At 45.5% G+C, this 24,776-nt stretch overlaps 1 protein-coding gene across 1 annotated transcript in view; it reads left to right on the plus strand.

Moving 5' to 3' along the window:
- LOC141070491 (uncharacterized) overlaps positions 1-24,776 on the plus strand; it is a 170,972-nt gene that overhangs the window by 14,945 nt on the left and 131,251 nt on the right. Inside the window, exons 6-7 of the mRNA XM_073559492.1 lie at positions 5,672-5,762; positions 9,802-10,892. Of these exons, the coding sequence (XP_073415593.1) occupies positions 5,672-5,762; positions 9,802-10,892 (1,182 nt within the window). The remainder of the gene's footprint in view (positions 1-5,671; positions 5,763-9,801; positions 10,893-24,776) is intronic.

Here is a 24,776-nt window from a genome sequence, read left to right on the forward strand (position 1 = left end):
CCTCTTTCAAGGACGCATGGTTATCCGTTGTCGACGACACTTGGGTCAGGGAAATCATCACGTCCGGATACAAAATCGAATTTTCTACCCCCCCAAACAGTCGCTTCTTCCTGTCGCGATCCCCAAGACAGCGGTCCCAGATTCCAGGGTTCCTTCAGGCCGTCTCCTCCCTCCTTTCCGCCAGGGTCATCGTTCCCGTTCCTGCAAACAAACGGTTTTCAGGGTTCTACTCGAATCTCTTTGTAGTCCCAAAAAAAAGGACGGCTCACTTCGTCCAATTTTGGACCTCAAGTTGCTCAATCGCCATGTGAGAGTCCGCCACTTCAAGATGGAGTCTCTGCGTTCGGTAATAGCCTCAATGGAACCCGGAGAGTTTCTCTGCTCTGTGGACATACAGGATGCCTACCTTCACATCCCCATTTGTTTGCGACATCAGAGATACCTCCGCTTCGCGATTCAGGACAATCACTATCAGTTCACGGCCCTTCCCTTCAGCCTAGCCTCCGCTCCCTGCGTCTTTACGAAGGTGATGGCAACAGTCATGGCCATCCTTCGGTCCAGGGGGATTCTTTTCATTCCTTACCTGGACTATCTCCTGATAAAGGGCTCGTCCCGCCAGGAACTGCCTTCAGAGTCTTCAGATAACCCTGGATGCTCTCAGACGCCTCGGATGGATAGTCAACAAGAAGTCGTCCATCCTACTCCCTACCCAACGTCTGACCTTTTTGGGCATGGAATTCGACACGAATCTAGCCCGGGTGTTCCTACCGAGGGACAAATTTTCAACCCTTTGCAAGGGGATCCGGTCTCTAAAACGCTCAAGGATCATGTCCCTTTGGTCCTGCATGAGGGTCCTAGGGAAAATGGTAGCTTCCATGGAAGCAGTGCCCTTCGCACAATTTCACTCTCGCCCTCTCCAGCTGTTCCTCCTTTCAGTCTGGGACAAGACCTTGTTTTCTCTGGATCGCCCCACTCTTCCGCTAAGAGTCAGACAATCACTGACTTGGTGGACCTTTCCGGCGTCTGTTCTCCAGGGAAGGTCTCTTCTTCTGCCTCAGTGGCAAATCATCACCACCGATGCCAGTCTTCTAGGATGGGGGGCAGTTTACCATCGGAAAACAGCCCAGGGGCGCTGGAACGACCAAGAGTCTCTTCTTCCCATCAATCTTCTGGAGATCAGAGCAATCTTCCTTGCTCTCCTTCGTTGGCAGCCTCTCCTCATAGGCAAGCCAGTCCGCATTCAGTCAGACGCCACGGCCGTGGCGTACATAAACCACCAGGGCGGTACTCACAGCAGGCAGGTGATGTCAGAAGTGGCAAAGATTCTGCGTTGGGCGGAGCGTCACGTTCCGGCGATCTCCGCCGTTCACATTCCAGGGGTGGAAAATTGGGCAGCCGACTTCTTAAGTCGTCAGGGTCTAGCGTCAGGCGAATGGTCACTTCATCCCACAGTCTTCAGTCAGATATGCCAGCGTTGGGGCTCCCCGGACGTCGATCTCATGGCGTCTTGGATGAACAACAAAGTTCCGCACTTTGTAGCCAGGTCCAGGGATCCTCTAGCTGTCGGTTGCGAAGCTCTGGTGATTCCATGGTCCCAATTTCACCTGCCTTACCTGTTTCCTCCTCTTGCCCTAATTCCAAGAGTGGGCAAAAAGATAAAGTCAGAGGGCATCCCGGTCATTCTAGTGGCCCCAGACTGGCCGAGACATCCGTGGTACGCGGAATTGGTGAACATGCTCGCGGACATACCCTGGAGGCTTCCAGACCGTCCAGATCTTCTCTCTCAAGGCCCCCTTTACCACCAGAATTCTCAGTCTCTGAGTTTAACGGCATGGCCGTTGAGGCTGCGATTCTTAGAGAATCCGGTTTTTCCAACCCGGTCATTCAGACCATGATCAGAGCTAGGAAGCCAGCCTCCTCCCGCATTTACCATAGGTACTGAAAGGCGTTTTTCCGTTGGTGCAAAGATAACGAGGTTTTTACAATTGTCATTCTCCATTCCAGCCATACTTGGTTTCCTCCAGTCCGGTTTGGATGCGCGTTATGAATGGGTCACCGAGCAGAAAAAAACAAAACAAGCTTAGTCACAGAAAACCAGAGAGGTTGGTAACTATGCAGATTGCAGATCCCTGATCCTAACCACACAACTAGCAGCAGCCGTGGAGCGTACCTACGATGGTCCTAGACGCTTCGTCACAAACGGAGGACTAAATAAGCCTGAAGCAAGAAAAGGGGAAAACTAACTGCCCCAGAGCAGACCCCAAAGGAAATACAGCCCCCACACATGTATTGAGGGTGAAACAAGATGAAAGCACAAACACAGGCAGGAAAATAGGCTGAGCAAACGATGGGGCCCAAACTAACTAGAAAGGATAGGAAAGGAAAGACACTGTCTGCAATCTGCAAAAAAACCCAACAAAAATAAAGTCCATCACTTCTGATAGCAAAATTAACCCTGAAGTCACTAGGCTTCTCCCACTATATCAGCACTCTGAAATATTCTGAGACAGAGCAAAAAGAGGCCAATATAATAAGGGACAAAAAGCAAATTGGCAAATACAGATAAATAAGAGTGGAAATTTAGCGCAGCCCCAGCCGGGGCTTGCTGACCACACAAAAAACTGAATAGACTAACAAAATCAAGTGTGAACATTAGCAGAAAAACTTAGCTTTAGATGACTGGAACAGAGCTGAAAACCAAGACCTGACAAGCCAGAAGGAATCACCAGCACCACAATAGGGCGTCGGCTGTCTTAAATCCAGTCTGAGATTCCTGAGGTCCAATCGTCATCCTCATTATCAGGTGGCAGATCTCTACTGATTAAATCAGCCTCTCTACCTCCTGTTACCACCAGATGGAGCCTGGAAGGAGAACTCACAACTGGTGGACCAGAAAATGAACTCACAACAGATGAGGGCCTGTCCCTCAGTACTCTCAAAGGCCAGGTTTCTGCCCTGGCAATCCTCTTCCAAAAGGATCTGGCTTCCTTACCGCAGGTGAAGACTTTTCTCCAAGGAGTCGCCCATGTGGCTCCTCCTCATCATCCTCCGATAGATCCATGGGATCTCTATCTCGTTCTTGGCGCTCTCCAAAAGGCACCGTTCGAACCAATCCAGGACATCCCTCTGTCTTTTCTTCATGGAAGGTGGCTTTTTTAATCTCCATTACATCCATCAGGAGAGTTTCTGAGCTGGCGGCTTTATCCTCTCGTTCCCCGTACCTTATCCTCCAGCAAGATAAGGTCGTTCTCAGGCCAGTTCCTTCCTTCCTTCCAAAAGTGGTATCTCCCTTTCACATTAACGAAGATATCGTTCTTCCATCGTTTTGCCCTGCGCCTGCTCATCCTCTAGAAAAGTCGCTCCACAAACTGGATGTAGTGAGAGCCTTGCGTGTTTACCTTGCCAGGACCGCTTCTTTTCGCCAATCTTATTCCCTGCTTGTCATTTCTGAAGGTCGCCGGAAAGGGCTTCCGGCTTCCAAATCCACAATTGCTCGCTGGATTCGGTCTACCATCCTGGAAGCCTACCGACTTCAGGAAAAACGGCCCCCTCCGGGAGTGAAAGCCCACTCCACCCGGGCTGTAGGGGCTTCTTGGGCTGTGCGACACCAGGCTTCGGCCTTACATCTTTGCAGAGCCGCGACCTGGTCGTCTTTGCACACCTTTGCAAGGCTCTACAGGGTTAATACTCAGGCCTCGTCTGATGCAGCTCTTGGTAGGAAAGTTCTGCAGGCGGCGGTCGCACATCGGCCGACCTAAGCCCTTCCTTCTGTCGTTCCTTTATTGCTGTTCCCACCCCCGGGACTGCTTTGGAACGTCCCATGGTTATCTGTGTCCCCCAATAAGGCATTAAAGAAAGAGTGATTTTGGGTTCTTACCGTAAAATCTCTTTCTTGGAGCCTTCATAGGGGGACACAGCACAATCCCTGTTTAAGTTGTACCGTGTTGGGTCTTCGAGTCCCTTGTTGGGTTGGTACATATGTTCATGGTTTTTGGTTGCTTCTCCTACTGCTTTCTCACCAACTGAGGTGCTTGGTGCCTTTCGGTGGGTGTATACTGCCGGGGAGGAGCTAATTTTTTTGTTTTGCATAGTGTCAGCCTCCTAGCAGCAGCAGCAGCAGCATACACCCATGGTTATCTGTGTCCCCCAATGAAAGCTCCAAGAAAAAGATTTTACGGTAAGAACCAAAAATCACTCTTTTTTACAGGGATATGGTACCCAAAGCCCGGAGGACAGTCTCCTCTCCTCCGGACTGTGGGTACCATCCGCAAATGTTCTGCTTACTTTTTGCATGGTGTGCACAGCCACATGCGGAAAGTAAGCAGAACAATGCATTCCTATGGATGCGGGATCGCCGTGATTCCGCTAAATTAATGAGCATGCTGCGTTTTTTACCGCGAAGCGATTCCGCTGTGGTAAAACAATCCCATAGGAATGCATGGGATGCTTAAAAACCGCCACGCGTGAACTCAGCCTTATACTTATCTGTCCTATTGATTTATGCAAAGATTGTTTTATTTCTATCCTAAATTATACAGTGCATTGCAACAGTAAGTCCTGATCACAGATGTAGATTACACTGAATATCGCCTCACAGTGGGAAATTCATCACTGCACATGTAACATTTTTAGAACTCAAGCAGTAGGGGGTCAGTAGTATAGCCATCACATAGACACAGACTACTGTATATACAGTATATCACATAGTAGGCACTGGGACTGCAGCATATACATAACACAGGAGACCCTGGGGATGAAGCATATACATTACATAGGAGACACTGAGACTGAAGCATATACATCACATAGGATATGCAGGGCCTGCAGCATATACATTTTAAAGAATCCGCTCTGGCATATAATCACAGGAGACGTTAGAGAATATAAATCACAAGAGACATTGGGGCATAAAAATCACAAGATGCTCTGGGCATGTGCACCACAGAAGATACTGGGGGCATGTGTGTCACAGGACAGGCTTGGGGCATGTGCGTCCGTCACAGGACATGCTTGGGGCATGTGCGTCACAGGAGATGCTGGGGGGCCAGGTACATCACAGGAGATGCTGGGGGGGGGCATGTGTATCATGGGATGGGCTGGGGCTGCTGCTGCTGGAATTGGCCGGCATCAAGACGTAAGCCTTCAATGCACGTGCCGCATCATTCAGTACCGAACGTCAGTAGCAATTAAATGGCCAGTAGCTGGCGTCCTCCTGAGCAGATCGGTCCCGAGAATCTGCACGGGGCTGGAGAAAAGTACGTCCTATAGAGCATCTCTAGGTGGAGGTAGAATGTACTGTAAAGAGCAAGTCAGGACCTTCATCTGGAGCGTGGGTCATAAATTGCTGAGGTTTTAAAGGCCAATATGCTACCAGATGGGTGTCTATAATAAAGTGGCCATTCAATGTATGTTTTATACTTGGTGGAAATGAGAGGATAAAGCTGATTATAGACATTAGATGTTGTCTGGATCTTCTCACAATTTTTTGGTTACAGAGACTGCTGGTTAGAATTAGGAGCCGACAGGTTGGATTTATACAAGAGTCCAGCAGCTATGTGATAATTACTGGTGGCATGTCATATTTGTCCGTCAAGTTTATTTATGATCTCTTATCTTTTTTAAATTTCATGTGACTTCTCCAGCTCTCTGACTTTTACAATCTTTTTTTCAGGGTGAATATCCGACCCATATTAATACTATAGAGACATATTTAATGGATGATGAGTGGTTAAAGGTAGAGATAACTACAGACAGCGATTCAGGTGAGTAGTAGCCACTAAATGCAGAGAAGTCACTGATTCTACTCAGTCAATGGCTGGTGCAATTATATCAGTGTTTGGCTAGAAGGGAAGCATAGAGATTGGTGAGATACCTTGGAAGAGGAGCATCAGGGGACGGATGGGGTGGCGTATGCTTTATTATTTTAATATATGCTGGACCATAGTTTTGTCATTTTAAGATAAAATAGTGTTACTCAGGATCTCCTGTTATTCAAAATACTTCTGCCAACAATTTTAGGAGAAGACTCTGAGATAACAGGGGGATGCTCAGGGAATTTGTTTAGAATTAGTGGGCTAAAGGGGGCTTTACACATAGCGATATCGCTAAAGCGTCACCGATTTTGTGACGCAGCAGCGATATTGCTAGCGATATCGCTACATGTGATACTCGCCTCCGACCGGCTCCCCCTCTGGCTATTGCTGATTGCACGAGATCGGCCTGGTCCATTTCTCGTCGTCGGCTTCCTGCTGGGCTTCCTGCTGGCGCCAACGAGGGAGCCATGGACGCAGGCGGAAGACGGACACCCTCGCCACGTCTGAAAGGTAAGTGCGTCCGCTGCTATGTCGCTGTGAGATCTGCCTGTTTGGCAGCTCACTAGTGACCATTTAGCGATGCACCAGCGATCCTGACCGGGTCATATCGTGGTCGGGATCGCTGGTGCATCGCTAAATGTAAAGGGACCTTAAGATGAGAACACAAAACAAATCTGAAGAAATGTTGGTCTGTGCAGATTGTAGCACACCACATTGACCTGCTTGATATATCTAGTAGAATCATCTATTGTCTTCAGGCCAGAGATAATTGACTTGTTCAGTTTGGCCTTTTAGACTGAGGGTGAGAATCTAAAATTTAAAGCTAATTTGACCTGTAGTTATTCACAGAGAAAAATCAAAACCTTGATGCAAACTATGCACCTCTGTCAGAGGCTCTGCAAAGGTTCTAAGAAAGCCACTAAAAGACAGCGGAAACATGCTCCGAATGGGAGTCCAAATGATTAGAAAAGACCTTAGGATCCTTCTGGGGCAATCTAATATATAAAGCTCAAAGTGTGTATGTATGTATGTATGTGTGTGTGTGTATGTATGTATGTATGTATTTATGTGTGTATGTCCGGGATAGGCATCCACACTGTCGCAGCTACAGCCACAAAATTTGGCACAGTCACACGTCTGGACCCCGAGAGCGTCCTAAGCTATGTTGTGAGGCGAAATTTTAACCCCGCGCATTCCAATTCACCAAATAATTTTGCCCCTGTCTACATACTGGGGAAAAGTGTGTGCACGCCAAGCCCCGCCCCTCATTATGCTGTCATAATGCCCCTATCTACATAATGGGGAAACAGTGTGTGCGTATCAAGCCCCGCCCTTCATTATGATGTCACAATGGTTGTCATGGCAACGCTGATGTCATCATAGGTTGCAAGCCCCGCCGCTCATTATGATGTCATAATGGTTGACTATGGGATGGAGGATGTGTGATGGGTATATGGGCACTGAACTATGGGATGCAGGATGTGTATGATGGGTATATGGGCATGGGACTATGGGATGGAGGATGTGTGATGGGTATATGGGCACTGGACTGTGGGATGGAGGATATGTATGATGGGTATATGGGCACGGGACTATGGGATGGTGGATATGTATGATGGGTATATGGGCACGGGACTATGGGATGGAGGATGTGTGATGGGTATATGGGCATGGGACTATGGGATGGAGGATGTGTGATGGGTGCATGGGACTATGGGATGGGGGATGTGTGATGGGTATATGGGCACTGGACTATGGGATGGTGGATATGTATGATGGGTATATGGGCATGGGACTATGGGATGGAGGATGTGTGATGGGTATATGGGCACGGGACTATGGGATGGAGAATATGTATGATGGGTATATGGGCACGGGACTATGTGATGGAGGATGTGTGATGGGTATATGGGCATGGGACTATGGGATGGAGGATATGTGATGGGTATATGGGCATGGGACTATGGGATGGAGGATATGTGTGATGGGTATATGGGCACTCGACTATGGGATGGAAGATATGTATGACGGGTATATTGGCACGGGACTATGGGATGGCGGATATGTATATGGGCACGGGACTATGGGATGGAGAATATGTATGACGGGTATATGGGCATGGGACTATGGGATGGAGAATGTGTGATGGGTATATGGGCACGGGACTATGGGATGGCGGATATGTATGATGGGTATATGGGCACGGGACTATGGGATGGAGGATAATTATAATTTGCTATAACTAACCACAGTTAGATACTATGCCATGCCCGGGCAGCGCCGGGCTCTTCAGCTAGTACTGAAATATAAGAGGTTTTCAAACTATATCATTGACCAAGACAGATGGAGAATTACTAAGCCTAAAGGACATGACAATATACAGTACTCATGTCCATCATGGTTTCCATTCAAAATACTGAGAACATTTAGGCATTTTATATACATATGTGAGGAGAATATTCAACATTTTCGTATTGTAGGGTTTTTTTTATTAAGCCTTGACTACACTGCATGTTTTTGTAGCACTAGTGATTGATTTTAACTTTTAACTCACAAAAAGTAAGTGTAAACCAGGCCTTTTACTGTTTGTACTGATGGCCTCTAGCTCTCTCTCAAGAGCTCTAAATGTGCACACTTGGAAAAATCCATTTGGATCAAATATTAAACACAAACTGCTTCCTACATGCCTGACTATAAAGATTTCAAAATTTTCTGTCCCAGGGAAGTAATCACCAGTTCTCCCTGCAGGCCCTCAGGATCAGGATTTGGAGAACATTTAGAAGCGATTTATATTTGGGACCTTGTGTTTAAGTGGTCAGCATTATTAATAATAATAAAAATCTTTATTTTTATGTAGCGCCAACATATTCCGCATCGCTTTACAGTTTGCACACATTATCATCGCTGTCCCCTATGGGGCTCACAATCTAAATTGATAGAATCCATGATCTTGACTGCTTTCCTTTGATCCACAACCTTTCCAGTGAACTAAATGCTGTAGAGAACTTCTGGAATCCAAAGTTTTTTTGAGTTTTTCAAGTTCTAAATGATGATTAACAATAATTTGGAGAAGTTTTTAGCTGGATGTACAGAGAAGCTAAAGTTTGAGCATTGAGTGATTATTAAATAAATTTAAGGAGAGACCCATGGATCGCCTACTGCTGCTTTGTTTTGTGTTATACCAGACTTTTCAATTTTGCTTTACTTTACCAAATATTATTCACACGATCATAATCAGCACCATCATGAATAGCAACTTCAAGAGGAGAGAGGTTCAGCTTTGATATCATCATGCATCAGCTTAGAAGATTGTTCTGGTGAAGAGAGATAAGAGCTTTAGACCTGAGCCACCAAACATGAGCACTTATTGAGATGTTTGCTAGCTCATTCTGCAGTCTGATACACACTCCTTCTGATGTATCAAACTATGTAACCCCAATCTGCATTGGTTCATTAGCTGGTGGCACAGAGTCTAGGAGAAAAAGCCAGGACATTTTAAAGTGAAGTTTATAAAAACATACAATTGAGTCTGGGAGTAATGTCATTGCAGTCTCCAGACAGTCTGCAGTTGGATAACGCATCTTCATATTCTTAATGGTGTGTGACAGGTCTATAAGAAATTGACATCAGATTTCAGGATCATTCCACTGGAAATGTGCTATACAGCTGGCACGTGTCTAAAAGATGCCCACAAAGGCTGCTCCTATTGCTGCTGTAACAGAGGAATTTAAATCCAATCAGCATCTGTTCGGTTGCCCGATGTCCTCTTTTCTCCTCCAGAAGCCATTGCAGATTGGATTTGTAAGAATGAGATGAGACAAGGAGCATGCCTAGATTAACTTCTGTAATGATTTTTGACACTGTCAGTTCAAAATTAAATGTCACAAAAAATTGTATAGATATTTATACTGAAATGCTATGTATTGAACTAATATGCGTTAAAGGAATGTTATTAAGAAATTGTAAAATTTTATTTTATTTTTGGCAGATGACTCTACCAGAAACTCAGAGAAAAATGGGATATTTTCAGAATTTCAAGCAGATGATCATAATATTGCACCAGATGCATATGAAGAGCATGCGCTTATTCCAAATATACCTCCAGACCTACACCATAATGTTGTGTCATCTGACGCTTTTGGACTAGTTCTGTCTAATGATTCATCGAAAACTGAAAATAACAGAATTTGTCATGAATTTCAAAGAACTGACACAAGAAAAAAGCTATTTTCATGTTTAACATGTGGGAAAAATTTTAAAGTTAAATCAAGTCTTGTTAAACATGAGAGAATTCACACAGGGGAGAAGCCATTTTCATGTTTAACATGTGGGAAAAATTTTAGAGTTAAATCAAGTCTTGCTAAACATGAAAGAATTCACACAGGGGAGAAGCCATTTTCATGCTCCTATTGTATGAAATGTTTTTCAAACAAATCAAATCTTCAAACACATTTGAGAATTCATACAGGTGAAAAGCCATTTTCATGTTCTCAGTGTGGGAAATGTTTTAAAGAAAAATCGTGTTTGATTAGACATCAGAGAATTCACAAAGATGAAAGGCCATTTTCATGCCCAGAATGTGGAAAATGTTTTAAAGATAAATCTAATCTTGTTGGACATCAACGAATTCATACAGGGGAGAAACCATTTTCATGTTTGGAATGTGGGAAATGTTTTAGTCATAAAACAAAGCTTGCTATACATCTGAGAATTCACACAGGGGAGAAACCATTTTCATGTTCAGAATGTGAAAAATCTTTTACAGATCGGTCAACACTTATTTCACATCAGAGAATTCACACAGGGGAGAAGTTATTTACATGTTTGGAATGTGGAAAATGTTTTACTGATAACTCCACTCTTTTTGGACATCGGAAAATTCACACAGGAGAGAAGCCATTCTCATGTTCAGAATGTGGGAAACGTTTTGCTAAGAAATCCGCTGTTGTTAGACATCAGCAAATTCACACAGGGGAGAAGCCATTTTCATGTTCAGAATGTGAGAAAAGTTATTCTACGAAGTCTTTTCTTGTTAAACATCAAACAATTCACAAAGAAGACGGGCAATTGTCATGTTCATAATGTGGAACATATCTAATTAATTGTCACTGTAAGAAAAATTTTACTCGGTGCAGAATCACTGGATTAAAGTTGATTTGTTGCTTGGTGCAAGGAGATAATACAATTGTAAAGCATTTTCTGGCTATAATTGAGTAACACTAAAGGTACTGTCACACTAAGCGATATCGCTAGCAATATCGCTGTAACTTGTGACGTTATAGCGATATTGCTAGCGATATCGCTATGTGTGATACTTACCTACAACCCGCTCCCCCGCTGGTTATCGCTGATCGCGCGAGAACGTTCAGGACCGCTTCTCGTCGTCAGCTTCCTGCGGCGCTTCCTGCTGTGATGACAAGCGACGCGGGAGGACGCAGGATCGCCTGGTGTGACAGGTAAGTAGCGACCCCCGCCCCCAGCGATGTCGCTGGTGAGATCTGCCAGTGTGGCAGCTCACTAGCGACCACTTAGCGATGCACCAGCGACCCTGACCGCGTCATATCGCTGGTCGGGATCGCTGGTACATCGCTAAGTGTGACAGTACCTTAAGGTTATATAGCCATAGGAAGAGGCAGTCACATGTTCTCACCCCCATAGGCTCTCGTCCCCTCCCTCAATATTCCAACAGTTTTATCTTTTATTCAAGGCCACCTTTTGTTACCTCAGTTGCAGATTAGCTGTTAAAGTGACAGTATCAAATTATTCTTACGTTTCCCCCTTTTTATACTAAGAACACACCTATAAACTATATCTTATACTTAACCTATCCACAATTAACATTTCTTTAGATATTCATTAAGTGTTTAATTTTGAGCACTTTCAAATGACTAAATCTGTGTATTCTTAATTCATAGTTACTTGTTGGTTTATAGTCTTTGTTAAAGTTGTATTTATTAGTCTTTGCAGTAGTCCTCTTATGTAGAGAATGCATCAACATCTGCAGGTGACATGATGTTGGGACACTAGTGACTACTCATGGACGAGCCTTAAGGCTTGAGTACTGAAGAGGTCCAGGGCTCATCATACACAAAGGAGTGAGGCAAAAGTTGTAGCCAGGTCATAGCCCAAAGTAAAAAATTCCAAGGTCTGAGTGTGTCAAGACAAAAGGGGTAACACAAACAGGTAGTGTAGTCAAATGTTATATCCATGGTTTGGCAATAAATTATTAGAATGTCAGTATTTAGAGTACAAGGCACAGAGAACAAGCCACAAAGCTTGCCTGGCAGCTATCTGGGGCAGACAGCTTAGCTAAATAGCTGAGTAATCACTAGAAACAGGGAACGACTAAAGGAAGTTAAGCACCTCCCAGTTTCAGATTGGTCGTCTGAGCAGTCACTCAAAATACTGAGAGCTCAGCATACCCTTGCACAAGATTGGACAACTGAGCTGTCATTCACTGCATCCAAGACACACTGAGCGGTGATATCTTGACAGATGTCATTCATTCCATTTTCTGAACCATCCTTCCAAGAGATTAGTGAAGAGGTTATTAATCTGCGAATTCTTTGCCATTTCTTCCAAGAAGGCGGTTAAGTCCTTTATGATACAGCCATCTGGAGAAGTATTGTTGGGAATAAAAGTACAACAGTAAGTACCAAACATTTTACATACACCTATTATCATTAGAGTAATAGGAGCTAGCTGTTCTGCAATGCCTTTTGTCACGACTCTGTCAGGTGTCCCGGGGCCCTGGGGCTCCTTTCCTGTGCCGAGTCCTTGGAGCACCTTCCCTCACCCTGTTCCCGGATTACTTCTGATGGTGAAGACGCCAGGGCCATGTACTTTGCCTTATCTCCTTAACCCCTTTACGTCCAAGGGTGGTTTGCATGTTAATGAACAGGCCAATTTTTACAATTCTGACCACTGTCCCTTTATGAGGTCATAATGGCAAAAATTTTGAAAATTTTGCAATTTTCCAACTCACAGAGATATGGCACACAAAAAACTTAATAAGTAACATTTCTCACGTGTTTACATCGGCACAATTTTGGAACCAAATTTTTTTTTTTGTTAACAAGTTATAAGGGTTAAAAGTTGACCAGCGACTTCTCATTTTTACAACACCATTTTATTTTTAGGGACATCACAAGTCAGGGGTCTATATGATAGAAAATACCCAAAAGTGATACCATTCTAAAAACTGCACCCCTCAAGGTGCTCAAAACCACATTCAAGAAGTTTATTAACCCTTCAGGTGCTTCACAGGAATGTTTAAAAAAAATGAACATTTAACTTTTTTTCAGAAAAAAAATTACTTCAGGTCCAATTTTTTTTATATTACCAACGGTAACAGGAGAAATTGGACTGTAAAAGTTATTGTGCAATTTGTCCTGAGTACGCTGATACCTGATATGTGGGTGGGAACCACTATTTTGGCGCATGGCAGAGCTCAGAAGGGAACGAGTACCGTTTGACTTTTTCAACGCAAAATTGTCTGGAATTGAGATTGGGCCCCATGTCAGGTTTGGAGAGCCCCTGATGTGCCTAAACAGTAGAAATCTCCCACAAGTGATGCCATTTTGGAAACTATACCCACCAAGGAACTTATCTAGATATGTGGTGAGAACTTTGAACCCCCCAAGGGCTTCACAGAAGTTTATAATGTACAGCCGTACAATAAAAAAAATCATATTTCTTCCAAAAAAATGATCTTTTCACCCCCAAATCTTATTTTTCCAAGGCAAGCAGGACCCTGAAAGTTATTGTACAATTTGTCCTGAGTACGCCGATGCCTCATATGTGGGGGTAAAACACTATTTGGGCGCATGGCAGAGCTCGGAAGGGAAGCAGTGCCATTTGACTTTTTTTGGCTGGAATTGAGATCGGACACCATGTTGCATTTGGAGAGCCCCTGATGTGCCTAAACAGTGGAAACCCCCCACAAGTGACACCATTTTGGAAACTAGACCTGTTGTGAGTTCATTCTCTGGTTCACCAGTTGTGAGTTCTCCTTCCGGACTCCCTCTGGTGGCAACAGGAGGTAGTGAGGCTGATTTGATCGGTGGAGATCTGCCACCTGAGAATGAGGATGACGATTGGACCTCAGGACTCTCAGATTGGATTTAAGACAGCCGACGCCCTATTCAGTTGCTGATGATTCCTTCTGCTTGTCAGGTCTTGGTTCTCAGCTCTGTTCCAGTCAGCTCAAGCTAAGTTTCTCTGTTAATGTTCACACTTGATTTTGTTGTTCTATTTTTTGTGTGGTCAGCCAGCCCCGGCTTGGGCTGTGCTGAATTTCCACTCTTATTTATCTGTATTTGCCAATTTGCTTTTTGTCCCTTATTAGATTGGCCTCTTTTTGCTCTGTCTCAGAATATTTCAGAGTGCTGATATAGTGGGAGAAGTCTAGTGACTTCAGGGTTAGTTTTGTTATCAGAAGTGTTGGACATTATTTTGTAGGGTTTTGGGCAGATTGCAGAGAGTGTATGTCCTTTCCTCTCCTTTCTAGTTAGTTTGGGCCCCATCATTTGCTCAGCCTATTTTCCTACCTGTGTTTGTGTTTTCATCTTGTTTCACCGTCAATACATGTGTAGGGGCTGTCTATTCCTTTGGGGTCTGCTCTGGGGCAGTTAGTTTTCCCTTTTCTTGCTTTTTGGCTTATTTAGTCCTCCGGCCGTGACGAGGTGTCTAGGTTCATCGTAGGCACGCTCCACGGCTGCTGCTAGTTGTGTGGTAGGATCAGGGATCTGCAATCTGCATAGTTACCAACCTCTCTGGTTTTTCTGGACTTAGCAAGTTTAGGTTTTTTCCTCCTCGGTGACCCATTCATAACAGAATCACCAGCCATACTGCAGATTCTAGGGTTCTCAAAAGCAGGAAAAAGTTGTTAAAAAAGTGCCAGAATTTTTTTATATATATATATATATTTTCCTCTTTTTTTCTGGGGCCATAGGAAGATTTTTTTTTTTTTCCCCATAATGGAGATTAAGCAATTGTCTGATCGTGTGGAGCAACTTGCTGCTGAAGTGCAGGGAATTTCCACCTACCTCATTCAGTCACATGCTGCTGAACCTAAGATCCCTGCTCCTGATGTGTTTTCTGGGGATCGGTCTAAATTTCTGAATTTTAAGAATAATTGTAAATTATTTCTTGCCTTGAAGCCTAACTCATCGGAGAGCTCTGCGCAGCAGGTTAAAATTGTCATCTCCTTGCTGCGCGGCGATCCCCAGGATTGGCCTTTTTCTCTGACACCTGAAAATCCTATTCTGACTAATGTGGATGCATTTTTTCAAGCCTTGGATTTGTTGTATGATGAACCTAATGCTGTTGATCAAGCTGAGAGAACCCTGTTGGCATTAAACCAGGGTCAGGATTCTGCAGAGTTATACTGTCAAAAAGTCCCAAAGTGGGCGGTCCTTACTACATGGAGCTTTGGCAGCTCTCTTTCGGAAGGGTTTATCAGAGACAGTAAAAGATGTTATGGTGGGATTTCCTGTTCCCTCTGGTCTGGATGATTCCATGTCATTAGCCATTCAAGTTGATCGGCGTTTACGTGAAGGTAAAACTAAACGGGAGGCGCTGCCACCTTTTGAACAAACGTCTGAATCTATGCAATGTGATGGGGTTTTGTCTAGGGCACAACGTTAGGAGTTTAGAAGGTGTAATAAGCTGTGTTTTTTCTGTGGAGATGCCTCTCATACTATTTCTGTCTGCCCTAAACGAGAGAAACGTTTTGCACACACATTTGCTGTGGGCAGTGTACAACCTAAGTTCCATTTGGCAATTACTCTGATCTGCTCTTTATCCACGTTTTCCACAAAGGCTTTTGTGGATTCAGGAGCAGCGTTGAATCTGATGGATTTGGACTTTGCTAAACGCTGTGGTTTTTCCATGTCGCCCCTGCGGACGCCTATTCCTTTGAGGGGTATTGATGCTACTCCGTTGGCGGAGAATAAACCTCAGTTTTGGACCCAGGTGACAATGCGAGTTGCCCCAGACCACCAAGAAGATTGTAAATTTTTGGTGCTGCATAATTTACATGATACTATTGTTCTGGGTTGCAAACTCATAATCCAGTTTTGGATTGGAAATCTGGGTCTGTGGTGAGTTGGGGTTGTCAGTGTGTTCTTAGGGACGCTCCTGTTTTCTCCACCTCTCCTCAGTCTTATGATATTCCTGATTATCTAGCCGATTTTTCTGATGTATTTAATGAGAGCAAGTCTGCGTCTTTGCCTCCTCATAGGAGTTATGACTGTGCAATTGAGTTGATGCCTGGATGTAAATTTCCCAAGGATCGGCTTTTCAACTTATCAGTATCTGAACATGATGCTATGCGATCCTATATTAAGGAGTCATTGGAGAAGGGTCATATTAGACCATCTTCGTTACCTTTAGGTGCTGGGGGTTTTTTTGTGGCCAAGAACGATGGTTCATTAAGACCGTGTATTGATTATCGTTCCCTTAACAAGATGACTGTTAAATATCAGTACCCGTTACCTCTGATGTCTGATTTATTCTCCAGAGTTAAGAGTGCCTGCTGGTTTACTAAGCTTGACCTCAGGGGGGCGTATAATCTTATTCGCATCAAGCACGGGGATGAATGGAAGACGGCGTTTAATACTCCGGAGGGACATTTTGAGTACCTGGTGATGCCTTTTGGGCTCACTAATGCCTCTTCTGTCTTCCAGTCCTTTATGAATGATATTTTCCGTGACTTAGATGATCAAAAACTTATCCACAATCTGGATGATATTTTGATCTTTTCTAGTGATTGGCATTCTCATGTGGAACACGTCCGGACTGTGTTCGGGATTTTGAGGGAGAATTCCCTGTTTGTTAAGGGATCGAAATGCCTCTTTGGTGTACAGAGGATTTCATTTTTGGGATTTATCTTGTCTCCATCGACTATTGAAATGGACCCGGCCAAGGTACAGGCCATTTATGATTGGGTTCAGCCTACTTCTTTGAAGGTCCTCCAGAAGTTTTTGGGTTTTGCTAATTTCTATCGTAAATTTATAGGTAATTTTTCTGGTGTTGTCAAACCACTGACTGATCTGACCAAGAAGGGCGCTGATGTGCTGAATTGGTCCCCTGAGGCTGTCTCAGCATTTTAGGAGCTTAAGCAGAGATTTACTTCAGCTCCAGTTTTACGGCAACCTGATGTCTCACTTCCATTTCAGGTGGAGGTAGATGCTTCTGAGATTGATGCAGGAGCTGTTTTGTCCCAAAAAGACCCTGTGACATCTAAGATGAATCCCTGTGCCTTCTTTTCTCGAAAGTTCTCCCCATCTGAACGCAACTATGACGTGGGGAATCGGGAATTGTTGGCCATGAAATGAGCATTTGAGGAGTGGAGACATTGGTTGGAGGGAACTAGACATCAAGTTGTGGTCCTCACCGATCACAAGAATCTGATTTATCTGGAGTCGACCAAACGCTTGAATCCTAGACAGGCTGGATGGGCCTTGTTTTTCACGCGTTTTAATTTTGTGGTCTCTTTTCTTCCGGGCACTAAGAATGTTAAGGCAGACGCCCTTTCTAGGAGTTTCTTTGCCGATTCTCTTAGTGTGACCGAGCCTACTACCAACCTAGGTGAAGGGGTAGTTCTTTCTGCCATTTCGCCAGATTTGAGACGCGCCCTGGAGGAATTCCAGGAGGATAAACCTGAGCGTTGCCCTATGGGAAAATTGTATGTTCCTGACCAGTGGAGAAAGAGAGTGATGTGTTGTGAGTTCATTTTCCCCTTCACCGTCGATGTCTGATGAACTCCCTCTTCTGGTGAAGGAAGGTAGTGAGGCTGATTACCAAACACCTGATCTGGTAGATGATGACTGGGTAACAGGAAATTCTGACTGGATATAAGGCAGCCGACGTCCTTCTGAGTTGCTCTTGATTTCTCTGCTGGATTCTTGGAGACCAGTCTGATTCCTGCTTCCCAAAGATGTTTTTGCTCTGCTTTTGAACTTATTAGTTTTGTTTACCTTGTTTTTTGGAGTTCAGCCATCCCCGGTCGGGGGTGTGCTGAGTTCCATTTTTGTCTCTGATCAGTTTGTCTCTTTGCTCTGTCTTCAGAATTTACCGGAGTGCTGATATAGTCTTTTTGAAGTCCTAGCGACTTCAGGGCCTGTTTTTCCTATCAGACGGTTGGGACATTTTTTGGTAGGGTTTTTTACGGATTGCAGACAGCAGCTTTTCTATCCTGTCCTTTTTAGTTAGCTTGGGCCCCATCGTTTGCTCAACCTATCTTTCTATCTGTGTTCGTGTTTTCATCTTGCTTCACCGTCATATGTTGAGGGCTGCCTTTTGCTTTGGGGTCTACTCTGGGGCAGTTTAGATTTCCCCTTTCTTTCTTTAGGCCTATTTAGTTCTCCGGCTGTGATCGAGGGGTCTAGGGCATCGTAGGAACCCCCACGGCTACTGTTAGTTGTTGTGGATAGGATCAGGGGTCTGCAATCCGATAGCTACCAACCTCTCCGGTTTTCTGGACTTAGCTTGTGTTTTTGTTTTTTCCTCCTTCGGTGACTCATTCATAACAGTGATGTCTGAAATTCATTGCTCCGCATTGGCTGGTCCTCCTGGTATTTTTGTTACCAGAGATTTGGTGAGTCAGTCCTTTTGGTGGCCTGCCTTATCTCGTGACATCAGGAATTTTGTACAGTCCTGTGGGACTTGTTCTCGGTCTAAACCCTGTTCTCATTCTAGTGGGTTGCTGATGCCCTTGTCGGTGCCCAAGAGGCCATGGACCCATATCTCAATGGATTTTATTTCTGATCTTCCTGTCTCTCAGAGAATGACTGTTATCTGGGTGATTTGTGATAGATTTTCGAAGATGGTCCATCTTGTTCCACTCCCAAAGTTGCCATCTTCCGCTGAGTTGGTGCCCTATTTTTACAACAGGTGCTTCGGTTACATGGGATTCCTGAGAACATTGTGTCCGACAGAGGAGTCCAGTTTGTTTCCAGATTCTGGAAAGCCTTTTGTTCCAATCTGGGAATTCAGTTATCCTTCTCCGCGTTTCATCCCCAGGCCAATGGACAGACTGAGAGAACAAACCAGACCTCGGAGTCTTATTTGAGATGTTTTATATCTGCTGATCAAGATGATTGGGTCTCATTTTTGCCCTTGGCCGAATTTGTGCTGAACAATAGAGCTAGTTCTGCCACTCTGATGTCATCCTTTTTCTGTAATTTTGGGTTTCATCCTCGATTCTCTTCAGGGCAAGTGGAATCTTCGTCCTGCCCAGGTGTGGACACTGTGGTTGTGAGAATGCAGCAGATATGGGACCAAGTGGTGGATAAGTTGTCACTCTCTCAGGAAAAGGCCCAGCATTTTTCCAACCGGCGTAGGACCATTGGTCCCCGGTTTAAAGTGGGTGATATGGTTTGGCTGTCGTCTAAGGCCTCTTTCACACATCCGGTTTGTGCCGTCAGGCACAATCCGGCATGTGTGTAAAAAAACGGATCCGGTTTTATTTACCGCCGGATGCGTTTTTTTGTCATTGAGAAGCACATGCGCCGGATCGCGCCGCATGTGCTTCCGTTTGTTCCGGTTTTTACCGGATCCGGCTGAATTCCTCTGTCCGGCGGCCGGACAGGACGGGTGCTGCAGCGTTTTTTTGTCCGGCGAAAAAAGCCGGACATGGACGTATGCGGCCCTTCCGGCTCTGCGGGACAATGTTTCTCTATGGTACATTCCGGCCGCCGGATCAGGCTTCTAACTGATCCGGCCACCGCATGCACGGTTTTACCCTGTGCGCATGCCCGTTCTCTCTCTCTTTCATACCCCGCTCTTTCTCTCTCTTTCATACCCCGTTCTCTCTCTTTCATACCCCGTTCTCCCTCTCTCTCTTTCATACCCCGTTCTCCCTCTCTCTCTTTCATACCCCGTTCTCCCTCTCTCTCTTTCATACCCCGTTCTCTCTCTCTCTTTCATACCCCGTTCTCTCTCTCTTTCATACCCCGTTCTCTCTCTCTTTCATACCCTGTTCTCTCTCTCTCTCTTTTTCATACCCCGTTCTCTCTCTCTTTCATACCCTGTTCTCTCTCTTTCATACCCTGTTCTCTCTCTCTCTTTTTCATACCCTGTTCACTGTCTCATGGATCCTTTTCTTCCCCGGCGACTCCGCAACATAGCCGTGTCAGGCACCGTAAGATGCGCAGCATATACTTCCGGTCCCTCCATTCACTGCTGGATCCGGCACTTCATCTTTTTGCCGCACGGAGCCGGAATGCCACTGACGGACATGTGAAAGTAGCCTAAGAATATTCCTATGAAGGTTGCATCTCCAAAATTTAAGCCAAGATTTATTGGACCTTATAAGATTTTGGAGATTCTTAATCCTGTTTCTTTTCGATTGGCTCTTCCAGTTACGTTCAAAATCCATAACATATTTCACAAGTCACTGTTGAAGAGGTTTGTTGAGCCAGTAGTTCCTGTGGCGGCACCTCCTGATCCTGTATTGGTTAAAGGCAATGTGGAATATGAGGTAGAGAAAATATTGGATTCTCGTTTGGTTAGACGGAGACTCCAGTATTTGGTCAAATGGAAGAGTTATGGCCAGGAGGATAATTCTTGGGTCTCTGCCTCTGATATTCATGCCAATAAATTGGTTCGTGCTTTTCACCGGGCCCATCCTGATCGGCCTGGTGGCATGGATGAGGGTTCGGTGACCCCTCCTCAAGGGGGGGTACTGTCATGAACTCATTTTCTGCTCCACCAGTTGAGAGTTCCCCTTCCGTTCTCCCTCTGGTGGTGACAGAAGGTAGTGCGGTTGGTTTAAGTGGTAGTGATCTGCCACCTGATGAGGAAGATAACGATTGGATCTCTGGAGTATCAGACTGGATATAAGACAGCCGACGCCCTATCCGGGTGCTGGTGATTCAGGTCCTGGACTTCAGTTCTCTTCCAGTCTTCTCAAGTTAAGTTTGTTTTTTGCTAATGTTCACACTTGCGCTTGTTGGTCAATTCAGTTTTTTGTGTAATCAGCCTGCCCCTGCTGGGGCTATGCTGAAATTCCACTCCTGTTAATCAGTATTTGCCATTCTGCTTTTTGTCCCTTATTAGATTGGCCTCTTTTTTGCTCTGTCTCAGAATGTTTCAGAGTGCTGATATAGGTTTAGAAGTCTAGTGACTTCAGGGTTAATTTTGCTATCAGAAGTGTTGGACAATATTTTTGTAGGGTTTTTTTGGCAGATTGCAGACAGTGTCTGTTATGATGAGTCACCGAAGGAGGAAAAAACAAAATACCAGCTAAGTCCAGAAAAACCAGAGAGGTTGGCAGCTATCGGATTGCAGACCCCTGGACCTATCCACAACAACTAGCAGTAGCCGTGGGGGGTTCCTACGGTGCCCTAGACCCCTCGATCACAGCCGGAGAACTAGACAGCCTAAAGACAGAAAGGGGAAAAACTAAACTGCCCCAGAGCAGACCCCAAAGCAATAGGCAGCCCCCAACATATAATGACGGTGAAGCAAGATGAAAACACTAACACAGATAGAAAGATAGGTTGAGCAAATGATGGGGCCCAAGCTAACTACATAGGACAGGATAGGAAAGCTGCTGTCTGCCATCCGCAAAAACCCTATCAAAATGAGCCAACCGACTGATAGGAAAAACAGGCCCTGAAGTCGCTAGGCTTCAAAAGACTATATCAGCACTCAGGTATATTCTGAAGACAGAGCAAAAGATCAACAGATCAGAGACAAAAATGGAATTCAGCTCACCCCCGGCCGGGGATGGCAGAACTCCCAAAAAACAAGGCAAAACAAAAACAAAACTGAAGAGTACAAAGCAGAGCAGAAAAACTTAGCTTTGAGATGCAGGAATCAGACTGGTCTCCAAGAATCCAGCAGGAAAATCACCAGCCAGGAAGAAGGGCGTCGGCAGCCTTATATCCAGTCCTCAATTCCAGCCACCCAGTCATCATCTAGCTGCCCAGGTGTTTGATAATCAGCCTCACTACCTTCCTTCACCAGAGGAGGGAGTTCATCAGACCTCAATGGTGAAGAGAAAAATGAACTCACAACAAGTGTCTTTCCTTTTCTGTCCTTTTTAGCTAGCCGGGCCCCATCGTTTGCTCAGCCTATTTTCCTGCCTTTGTTTGTATTTACATCTTGTTTCACCGTCAATAGATGTGGGGGGCTGTCTTTCCTTTGGGGTCTGCTCTGGGGCAGTTAGTTTTCCTCTTTTCCTGTTTTAGGCTTATGTAGTTCTCCAGTTGTGACGAGGCGTCTAGGTCCAATGTAGGAACGCTCCACGACTTCTGCTAGTTGTGCGGTTAAGATCAGGGATCTGCAATCTGCATAGTTACCAACTTCTCTGGTTTTCTGAGACTTAGCTTGTTGTCTTTTTTTCCTCCTCGGTTTCCCATTCATAACAGCCGGGGTTGCTAGGCACCTGCCTAGGATCGGAGCTCACAGCTCCGATCTGTCATGGTTAGGACATGGTTAATGTCCTGTTCTCACAGGGTTAACTTTTGCCGGCCTCTCTTTGGATCTGGGAGGGGTATTTATACTCACTCCAGACTAGCATTCCCTGTCAGCTATACTGTTGTTCTCATGTGTCTGACCCCTGGTGTGCATGTATTCTGCGTTGCTTGTTTGCTTTCCGTGTATGACCCGGTCTGTTCCTTCACTCTGTACTCCGTCTCTCGTTTTGGTACTATTGCCTTTTCTGGTTCTGAACTCCTGGCTTGGCTATCATTACTCCATTACAGTTTGTCCCTATTGTACCGTCTATTGCCCGTTCTGGTTTTCTGATTTATTGCTACGTCCTGACTATCCATTCTGTCTAACCCTTTGGTACTGTATTGCTATCTCGTGCTTTGACCCAGGCTTGATCTGGTTTCTGTCTGTCTATGCCTCTTTGTAACATTGCCCTCTAGTTACCTTTCTAGGAGTTTCCCTGCAGCTCCTGGCTCTGTGGAGCTGAGGCCATGCCCCCAGCAGTCACGTGCTTCAGGTCCTGTGAGCTTGGAGCATGCATCGTCACCACTGAGGCCCCGCTCCGCAGGTATCTTTGTGCACAGTCTTTGAACTCAGGACACGCGCACGGGCTCAGTGAGCAAGTGCAGTGCGGTGTTCCTGACATAGCTGATCATTTCAGTTTTTTTTTCCTCTGAAGGAAAAAAAAAAAGTGTGTTATCGTCATGGATCCCATGCAAGCTTTGGCTGATCAGGTCAAGCACCTGACCCAATTGTTCCACAAACTTAATGTGGAACAGCGCACGACGGCCCATATCCAGCAACAGTTAGTGGATACGGTGCAGGGGGCTGTCGCTGCAGGGGCTCCCAGTGCTGGGGATAGAGATGTGTCATTGGCATCCCCCGAATCTCCGGTCAAATTGCCAGACCCTTTCTCAGGGGATAAAAGGGAGTTCAGGTCGTTCAGGGAAGGATGCAAGCTTTTTTTTTTTTTTCTCTGAGGCCCCGCTCCTCCAGAGGGTGGGGGTCGTCATTTCCCTACTTCGGGGGGCTCCACAGGCATGGGCTTTCTCTCTCTCTCTTCCTCTGCTCCTGAACGTATGTCTGTGAATTTGTTCTTTGAGGCTCTGGGGCACATTTATGATGAGCCTGATAGAGTGCGTCTGGCAGAGGATATGGTGATGAGTGTGACGCAGGGGAGGCACTCTGCTGAATGGTTCTGCTCAGAGTTTAGACGTTGGACGTCCAAAGTATCCTGGAATGACGCCGCCCTGAGGGGGTTGTTCTGCAGGGGCCTGTCTGACCATCTGCAGGACGCTCTGGCATTACATCCTCCCCCTGATACCCTGGAGGATGCCATGATGCAGGCGGTCCATATGGACCGGAAACTCCGTGCTAGAGGAATGATGCAACAAGAGTCTCCCTTATACCCCAAATTGTGTGACACTGCACCTGTATCTGAGCCCATGGAGGTTGGGTCAGTCTCGGTTAAGGAGAAAGAGAGAAGGCACCGTAGAGGCAATCTACTATGCTTTTACTGTGGAGCCTCTGCACATTGGAAAAGGAATTGCCCCTCCTGCCCTTCTTCAGAGAAACCATCGGAGAAACGACTGAGTCTGGGCAACAATCGAGGAGGTTGTCCAGAGTCCCAGGTACGTTTTTTCTCATGTACAAAGATGGTGCTCCAGGTTGAATTGGAACTTGCTGGCGGTCCTGTTGTGACCACCGCCTTTGTTGACTATGGTTCCTCCATTAATCTGATTGATGCCCAAGTTGTGACTCTTAATAAGATAGGGACAGTCAGGTTAAAAGACCCTGTTAAAATTGTGGCTGTGGATTCATCCCCTCTTACCCGGGATGGAATTTGTTTTATGTCTGAAGTTTTTTCTATGAAAATGGGTTCCACTCATGTGGAAAAGTGAAGCTGCTTCATTATGAATAATCTGCCTGCAGGACTGGTATTGGGGATGCCCTGGTTGCAACGCCACAATCCTCTCATTGATTGGGTGAAGGGGGAGATCATCCGATGGGGATGTAATCATAATGGTCTGTGTTGTAACCCGGTTCCTTTTGTCAATCCGATAAGATCTGTATCTGTGTCGTCTGTCGGTCTGGAGGGTATTCCGGAGTACCTGAGAGACTTTGAAGACGTGTCTTCCGAAAGCGACGCTGAGGCGCTCCCACCACATAGACCATTTGATTGTGCTATCGATTTACTACTTGGAGCCAAATTACCCAAGGCTCGTTTGTTTAATTTGTCCTGGCCTGAGCGCCAAGCTATGAAAGAGTACATCAAAGAGACCCTTCGCAAGGGGCATATTCGACCCTCGGTCTCACCCGTGGCAGCGGGGTTTTTCTTTGTAAAGAAAAAAGATGGTGGGTTGCGACCGTGCCTCGACTTTCGGGAACTGAACAAAGTTACTGTTAAGAACACGTGTACCCTCTCCCGTTGATTCCTGATCAACCAACCTGAGCAACCGACTCACGGGGCCAAATGGTTTTCTAAGCTCGATCTACGAGGGGCTTATAAACTTATAAGGA

This window comes from Dendrobates tinctorius, unplaced genomic scaffold (assembly GCF_039654945.1).
Source record: "Dendrobates tinctorius isolate UK_male_01 unplaced genomic scaffold, ASM3965494v1 ptg000014l, whole genome shotgun sequence".
NCBI lineage: Eukaryota > Metazoa > Chordata > Amphibia > Anura > Dendrobatidae > Dendrobates > Dendrobates tinctorius.